Genomic DNA, 9126 nt, shown 5'->3' on the forward strand with positions numbered 1-9126 from the left:
CTGAACTTATAACTATAACCCTTGCCCAGTCTTCAGGTTGTCGAACTATCTTTCTTCTCTTCTTATTCAGAATTAAATGAAAGAAACACGGCACGTTGGAACAATCTTCTTGCTACATCTGTCGCTCAGGACAACCGAGAGGCTATGCAGTAACGCAGTTAAAACAGTGATAGCCTCGAAGAGACGCGCCCATTGTTTAGTGTGATTGGCGCGCAGAACGTAATAGGTTATGATGTTGATGTTTGACCTAGTGTTCAGTAGCAGTCTTCCATGAGTGTTGCGTGTCAGTGTCCGTCATCCTGTGCAAATAACCAGAGTAATGGCACACGTTCCTACCGCGCCACCGGCAATGTGTCCAGGCAGGTCAAGCATGGACAGATCAGAAGCGGGTCCTCTCGGTATTTATTCGACTCCAATTCAGGACAGGATCAAAATGGAAATCCCTAATTACAAGTTGAAAGAGGCATTGGAAAGCCAGAAAGAGATAGAAACCTCGTCAAACGTGTGCGAGAACCCCAAAGCAGACCCTTCCCACGCGTGTTGCAGCAGCTGTGTCCCTTGCCTGTCCAAGTTGGTGCCGAATGTCTACCAGGATGAGATTGTCCACATACTGAAGCTGGCTGGACCGGTGGTGAGTTTCTTTAAAACACTATTATCATTTGCTCTGTAAAACCAGGCTAAATCGTATAATTATTATTTTTAATTTTTTTTTTTTTTTTGCATTTTTAACTAACAATACGACCTCGAAAGAAAAGGAGGGATTTCTTCCTTGTGAAACTACTATTAAAATCAAGTTTATTGTTTAAACCTTGTTGGTTAACTGTTGGATGATAATCAGTTTAATTATTATCTCCTCTAATTTCGCGCTGTCATGCTCATTGGCCAACGAGGGCCTACTTGTTTCTAAACTAATAATGATGAAACGTTTCCCTCTGTTTTCCTTGTAGATGGTGTCTCAGATGATGGTGTTCCTCATCAGCTTTGTCAGCACAGTGTTCTGTGGTCACATGGGGAAGAAAGAGCTGGCCGGCGTAGCCTTATCCATTGCGGTGAGATTGTTTTAGTATCTGTATGTGTTAATCCCATAGGTTAATCCCTCATTCAGTGTTATTCCATTCTGAACACGATTGTCATTGGAAACTAAGTTGTTGCGGTGTAGTAATAGTATGACACCTGGCTCTGCCCACTCATTGCTGCCCGACAAAGAACTCTTATATCACCAGGTTATGAACCCAATGGGCCATTTCAAGGACATAGATTTGACATCCTACTGCAATTATAAAGGGAGGCCGTCCCACAGACAATGGAAATCATTGATTCATCATGATGTTGGTTCAAGGAACCACAATAGGGATGTTTAACCAGGGTGACCCGAATCCTACATTTTCTAGATCATGTTTTCTGCGTTGAGCTGATTCATAGTGTTTAGTTCTATCACATGACTTGATACTTCACCCTAACACCTTTTCTATTGATTCCAGGTGATCAATATCACCGGTATTTCCATTGGCAGCGGTATGGCGTCGGCCTGTGATACGCTCATCTCCCAGGTACTATATCGCCTACACAGCGGCATGTGGCTCAGGAGGTAGAGCAGGTTGGCTGGTAACCGGAAGGTTGCTAGTTCGAGCCCCGGCTCCGCCTAGCTGAGTATTGAGGTGTCCCTGAACAAAACACATCACCCTAACTGCTAGTGACGAGCTGGCTGTTGCTTTGCATGGCAGACACCGTCGTTGGTGTGTGGGTGAATATTAGGCAATATCATAAAGTGCTTTGCGTGACCACTGGTTAGAAAAGCGCTATATAACCGCAGTCCATCTATCCACCACAACGCCTTTTCTTCAGTTCACATCCTTCACCTAACAACCGTTAGGTGAAGGATGCCCCCTTCCCATCGAAACCGGCACAAACAACAGCGTTCACGCTGTTTACGCTGGGATCCAGTTTGTTTTCTTGTCCCTGGATCCCTGTGGTGTTAGAGGGTGTGACGGCGGTTTACCTTAGCTCTGCCTGGTGTGGTGTTCTGGTGTTGGGCTCTTCCTCTGCAGACCTACGGGAGCGGGAACCTGAGGCGGGTGGGAGTGATCCTGCAGCGGGGCATTCTGATACTGCTGCTGACCTGCTTCCCCTGCTGGGCCCTGCTGGTCAACACCGAGCCCATCCTCCTGCTGGTGAAGATGAGCCCGGAAGTAGCCAGGTTAGCCGCTCGCTAAAGGCCCCGCTTGAAGCCTGAGGAGTTTGAGTCAATGGGCTGGGCTTTCTACCTGAAAGGTGCCCCGGGCGATTCTTAATTAACATCACAGAACATAATCTCCCGTTAACAATCCCAATAGAAAACAGAATCATAATTTGATTGATTCATATATTTTTTATTAGCACGTACACTAAGCTTGACTGTCCATACGTTGACATTTAGGGCATTTAGCAGCTGTTTTATCCAAAGCAGCTCACAATAAATACATTTGTCAGAAGAAGGAGAAACAACAATGTATCTCTGTTGGTACAGTAAGGATGTTCATAGAACCAAGTGCCAAGCACTAACAATCGTAAGGTTAACCCATTCCCTGTACACAACAAAGATAGCTAGGATAAGACGCGACATAATGCTAAGTACTATTTTTAAGTGCACGGATGTACAATATACAATAAGTGAGTACATCAAGTGCCAGGACGTATAACATACAGTAAGTGTGTAGGAGGGGTGTGAGTGGGGGTTGGGTAACATCAGAACATAAAAAGAAAACAGAATCATATTTCGATTGATTAATATCTCTTTAATTAACGTGTGCATTAAACTTGACTGCAAATTCCACATTATAATAATAGTGCCACACTGAAGTTTCAAAAAGAAAAAATGGCATCCTTGCTGAAGGATTGCTCTATGCTTGCTAGAGGGTGAATGATTCTTACTCTCTTTTCACTTTTTTACTTTCCCACCGACCCCCTGAAGTGTCTCACAGTTCTACGTGCAGATATTCATGCCTGCCCTGCCGGTAAGCCCTGCATTCCTCTTAATGTCAGAGTCTTCAATTGGCTCCTTCCACGTTAATTACAGTCCTATAAACCTGTTCAGTGATTTGGCTCCTAATTCATATCCTCCATCTTGTCTTTCTAGGCTGCCTTCATGTACCAACTACAGGCCCGCTATCTTCAGAATATGGTACGCAGTTTGGACATGAAGCACTGGTTTGATATGCGTTGTTTTGATATTCATGGTGTTTCATTATTGCGGTCGTAGGGTATTATATGGCCCCAGGTGATAACAGGACTAATTGGAAACATTCTCAACGCCATCATCAACTATGTCTTCCTCTTCCCTCTTGATATGGGTGTCGGGTGAGTGTTCACACCACAGTGTAGACCTTTAATAATGACATAATAATAACAACAGTAACACCAACCAAGCAAAGCGCCTTGATGGAAGTATCGTTTTTTTTCAATCCTCAACAACGTACATTTTGAGTTTTCATCAACTCGGCAGAATGAACAAAAGTCTGTTGATGAATCTCAAACAACTCCTGCCTTCCCTTCACCCGCTGCTCTAACGTGTGCCTGCTGCTCCTGTCTTCAACACAGTGGCTCTGCAGTAGCCAACGTGATCGCCCAGTATGTGCTGGCCGTGTCTCTCTTCGTCTACATTAACTGCAGGGGTCTACACAAGACCACATGGGGAGGTGAGCTGTTTGGCCCTTTTCTGGCTGGGACTTCACTGACTGATTCGATCATTTCCGAAGGAGAAAGCCAGAGATGGCGGTTTAACATGGTTATTACGCTATAATAAGAGTTGTCCTGTGTGTCGAAGGGTTTTTGTAGATAAACCTGAAGTACACTCCTGTAGTAATTACTGCTCTGTCAGGAATCCCTCATGTCCTAGGTTTGGAGCTGTGGTTCCACTCTTTTCTGGTGCTCGTTAGATACAGAGTACCAACAGCAGACCAACGTTTGACAACAGGGAGAACTATACAATCTCCCATGGGGGTACATCAGCTATCTAAACCCATTGTACAGGTTACATACAATACAGAGCAGAACCAAGGCAGGTGGCGGCTGCGGTGGTGGTGGTGGGTGAATTCTGCCCAGCGCACTTAACTTTGCAGGGTGTTTGCGATAGAAGGTCTTAAATTGATCAGTGCGTGTGCATTTGATTGGACCGCGTTAGCTGTCAGTTGATAGGGGCACATGACTGGAGGGTGTAATGTGATGTACTTTTGGAGCTTTGCGTTTTCGTTTTGAACCTTATCCTGTTTAATGTTTAACAGAGCTTGATACAATCAATACTGTAACTCTAACTTTAGTAATGCTTCTCTGGAGAGAAGGTGACATCCTTTCCTGCAAAGTAATGCTTGGTTTGACAGCACAATGATTGCATCAGTGTATCATTACTGAAGTATCCTAGCTATCTTTGTTTTATTTAGGGAATGGGTTAATCTAGCAAATGTGAGTGCATGACCCTCGTTTCTATGAACTAGTTCCTTACTATACCGAAAGCGTTATGCTGTTGCCCTTTCTTCTGACAAATTTCCATATTAAGTCGCTTTGGATAAAAGCGTCTGCTAAATGTAAATGTAAAGTATAAATTCTGCTTTTTTCCCTGAGCAAAATGATTGTTAAAAGAGGTTGGTACATAATCCCTTAGACTTACTTTAGTTGTAGTCAGGGGCGTAGGAATGAGTTTAACATTGGGGGGGACACATATCGGAAACCTGACAGATCCGTTAATGGTTTGAACAGAAGTATGTCATAAATTAACTACACTGAAAAAATTCAGATACATTTGTTAATGTAAAGGAAAACACATTTTGAATGTCAGTAATGAACTGATTAATATCAAATCAATTCTTTAATTGCACGCTCAATCATCCAGTTTTTTAGAATAAGAAGCGGTGACAAGACGCTGTGTTGCGCTTTCAAAATAAAATAAAATATTTTTCTCCCCCTGGTATAATTTTTAGGTGGGACAAATGTGCCTGTCTCCAATATTGGAGGGGACACGTCCCCCCGTCCCCCCCGGTACCTACGCCCTTGGTTGTAGTTATTTTTTCTCCCATCCAAAACAACCTACTTGACCCTTTCAGTCTATCTGTACATTGCTGACCCTTGTGGGCAAGGGCGTAGGAACCGGGGGGGACGGAGGGGACGTGTCCCCTCCAATATCGGAGAAAGGCACATTTGTCCCACCTAAAAATTATACCGGATCTGTCAGGTTTTCCGATATGTGTCCACCCCAATGTTAAACTCATTCCTACGCCCCTGCTTGTGGGTTACAGGTTGGTCCCAGGAATGTCTGCAGGAATGGGGTCCCTTCATCAAGCTGGCCATTCCCAGCATGCTCATGCTGTGCCTGGAGTGGTGGATCTTCGAGCTGGGAGGGTTCCTGGCCGGCCTGATCAGTGAGCAAGAGCTGGGAGCCCAGTCAATCGCTTACGAACTGGCAACGTTGTGCTACATGGTGATTCCAGTGAAGCATTACTTCTTTAGCGAATCAGCATGACACAGCTTTTGCTGTACCTTGGTCCGCCTGGGCTTAGCTCAGGGGTGAGTGCCAAGTCACCAAAATTGATCAAATCTCAACAAGGAAAAGAATTACGTGTAAATATCTATATTAAAAGGAAAATCAAGATGGGCTGTGATTTAAACCCACCCATACCTGCTGTATTCAAGCAGTAATGAAGCTGCGTTGCATGCAAAGAAATTAGTAAAATGTTCACTTGGTTACGGTCCAATTTACACACACTGGATATATAAATATGTCATGTGTTTCCACAGTCCCCTCTGGGATTCGCGGTGGCGGCCAGTGTGCGCGTTGGGAACGCTCTTGGTGCTGGGAATGTAGAGCAGGCCAAGATGACCAGCAAGGTGGCCATCGTCTGTGCAAGTATGTCCGGCTAAACTACTTTATTTGGGTGTCTGGATTCTCTTCACTGAAAGATTCTGCTGATTGGTCTATTCCTGCAGTGTTCTTTTTGGGCCCACTGGGGCTTGGGGAGTTTCTTCTGGCTTATTGAGTTCTTAAACAACCTTATTTATGGTGTCTGTACCTCACCATGCTTTGAATGAGCTCGTATTATGCTGCGACCAGGGCATTTGTAGTTGACAGGAGCAAAGTATACACAAAATGAACCCCAAACTGCAAAAACAAACCCAGGGGTTAACGTTAATGTGTCTCGATCTTCCTTGGATTATATGTTATACATTTATTTTAAAAGTCAATCTTAACTTCCAAATTGTAAGATAGTGTTTACACAATATAACTAAATATAAATGCTGAATTACCCCCTTCAATGACTCCTATAACTTCCACCTTTATTCAAAAGTGTCTCATAACATGTTATTCATCCAAGTATCCAATACTTTCATAGCTTAACTAACATTTGTTTTCTTGCTACAGTGATAGTCTCCGTTTTCATTGGAGCTACTCTTGGAATCCTTAAAGATTACGTTGGCTACATTTTCACCACGGAACCGTAAGTACGAAGAACATTAACCGTGTTCAAAGGCACTAGGTGCTAAATCCTTACACCTGCTTCTACCTTCCAATGTACAATAATTGTAGGGCTGATGCAAATAGGTGTTGGACTCATAAGCACGACTTGTGTCGACAGGCAGGTAGAATCAGAAAGAGTGGCCTGTACTGGAGGCAATGGTTTGGTACACGGGCGGGCAGTGGTAATCAGGGCAAAGGTACAAAAACTTAGAGGCGACAGAAGAGTCGAGGGGTTGATGCGGTTGAGATATTTAATGGATAACTGGGAGAATAATGCTGGGACGCTCGACACGGAAGTACTCGGACTAACTGGCACAGAAGGAGGGAAACACTGACTAAATCCACTAGTAGGGGAGAGGTAATGAGGCACAGGTGAAAAAAATTAACGCGACAGGGAACACTCACGTGCGGGAAACACAGGGGAAGGGAGTGACGTAACTCAGGAGCAGTGCGGGAAGTGACAATAATACTACTCACTCTATATTGAAGAGGACGTAGCTCAATTACAAGATTTCATAACATAACCAGGAATATTTGACCTTATAATAGTGAACCATAACATAACCAGGAGACTTTGACCTTATGATAGTGAACCATGTCATAACCAGGAGACTTTGACCTTATGATAGTGAACCATAACATAACCAGGAGATGTTTCACCTTACGATGGTGAACCATAACATAACCAGGAAATGTTTCACCTTACGATGGTGAACCATAACATAACCAGGAGATGTTTCACCTTACGATGGTGAACCATAACATAACCAGGAGATGTTTCACCTTACGATGGTGAACCATAACATAACCAGGAGATGTTTGACCTTATGATAGTGAACCATATGTATTGGATTTTGTCATTGAGTCAAACTCCAATACCATCATTCTTCTCAATTCACCTTTACTCCATACATTTGTACTGTGTTTCTGCATCGTCACCACCAGCTAACAGAACTCTCTCTCTTTGCTTGTATCCATAGAGACATTGTTGAAAGGGTCGCTGACGTCATGATCATATACAGTTTCTTCCACCTGGTCGACTGCATAGCGGTGAGGATCGGACTTGCTCAACACAGGGGCCGCAAGGCTCAGCCAATCGGAGGGTCCCTCTGTCATTTCCTTCCGTCATGTGTCCTTACATTGACATTCAGGGCATTGAGCAGACGCTTTTATCCAAAGCGACTTACAATAAGTACATTTGTCAGAAGAAAGAGAAACAACAATATAGTGCTTTCGGTACAGTAAGTATGTTCATAGAAACAAGTGCCAAGCACTAACAATGGTTAGGTTAACCCATTCCCTGTATAAATCAAAGAAAGCTAGCATAAGATGCTACACGATGCTAAGTACTATTTTTGAAGTGCAAGGACGTACAACGTGCAATAAGTGCATAAGAGGAGTGTGGGGGGGACAGTATGATGATGGCGTGACGTCTGTGTTGTGTTCCCCACAGGGTGTGACAGGGGGTATCATCAGGGGGGCTGGGAAGCAGAGCATAGGCGCCATCTGTAACTTTGTGGGCTACTATATCATAGGTTTCCCCATCGGGGTGTCCCTGATGTTCGCCACGCACATGGGCATCGTGGGTAAGTGGGAAGAAACTGCAACACACCCGCTGATCCAATCATCCAATCTATGATTCAACATATGATAACACAAAGTAACATTCGCTGATGGTTTTTTTCTCCCGTTTCCTCACTTTCAGGACTGTGGACGGGACTTTTGTTTTGTGTGTCGATACAGACCGTGTTCTTTCTGGTTTTCCTGTCTAAGCTGAACTGGCAGAAGGCCAGCGATGAGGTACGGTTGCAGAGCCGGACTCAAGCTATCGGCATATTGCCCCCCAAAATGACTACTGCAGTGTACACTGAAACGGCTGTTCTGGCATGCTGACATGCATGTTGAAACAGCTGTTCTTACATGATTGGTAAAACCGCTGTTCCTACATGCACACATTCCCAGTGAGACCACTCTTATGACATTCATGTTGAAACCCTGTTCTTGATGTCAATGAACAGGCACTCGTGAGGGCTGGAGTCCAGAGAGTAGAATTAAAGGACGAGATCGAGATGGAATATGAAGGTAATTAAAGACACCTCGTAGTTTTATCTGTCTGACTCTTAGTGAAGCAGATTATACACGACAACATACAACTCTTTTTGCTTCGATCTTTCTCGCGACGCCGTTCAAATTTGGCAACCGTGCGTTCCTTGTTCAGATGTAGGCCCAGGCGCCCCCCGGCTCAGTCTGAGTCTGGAGGAGGGGGAGACGGTACCGACCCCGGACATCAAGGTGGGCGGGGCCACCACGGTGGGCGTGGTGCTGACTGGCAGACAGCTGATTCTACGCCGCGGTCTGACTCTGCTGCTCGCCGTCTCCTCTTTGGTGGTTGCAGTCCTCCTGAAGAATCAGTTTGTTTCCCTGCTCTGATAGTGACAACCACCACAACAACCACTTTCTGTGTGTGTGTGTGTGTGTGTGTGTGTGTCTGTGTGCGTGTGCGTGTGTGGAGACAGACATTTTTGGTGGAAGTCCAAGCCTGGATTGAGTTTTTTGATTAACATATACTCAAACAACATCATCCATGTATGGTAATGTTGTTTTACATCTGAACGTGCCATACCCAAATAAAACATGACAAT

General features: G+C 44.5%; 1 protein-coding gene across 1 annotated transcript; it reads left to right on the forward strand.

Moving 5' to 3' along the window:
* Positions 1 to 319: 319 nt before the first annotated feature.
* LOC307071941 (multidrug and toxin extrusion protein 1-like) lies at positions 320 to 8914 on the forward strand (the record flags this gene model as incomplete). The annotated part of the gene is made up of 16 exons (XM_079731080.1): positions 320 to 631; positions 948 to 1049; positions 1482 to 1550; positions 2049 to 2197; positions 2951 to 2993; positions 3116 to 3160; positions 3239 to 3336; positions 3577 to 3674; positions 5268 to 5449; positions 5767 to 5875; positions 6389 to 6464; positions 7465 to 7534; positions 7938 to 8070; positions 8190 to 8284; positions 8503 to 8566; positions 8703 to 8914. The coding sequence occupies 16 exons, from the start codon at positions 320 to 322 to the stop codon at positions 8912 to 8914; spliced, it is 1857 nt and encodes a 618-aa protein (XP_079587206.1).
* Between the last annotated feature and the right edge of the window lie 212 nt (positions 8915 to 9126).

Source organism: Pollachius pollachius, assembly GCF_949987615.1.
Source record: "Pollachius pollachius genome assembly, chromosome: 2".
In the NCBI taxonomy this organism is placed as follows: domain Eukaryota; kingdom Metazoa; phylum Chordata; class Actinopteri; order Gadiformes; family Gadidae; genus Pollachius; species Pollachius pollachius.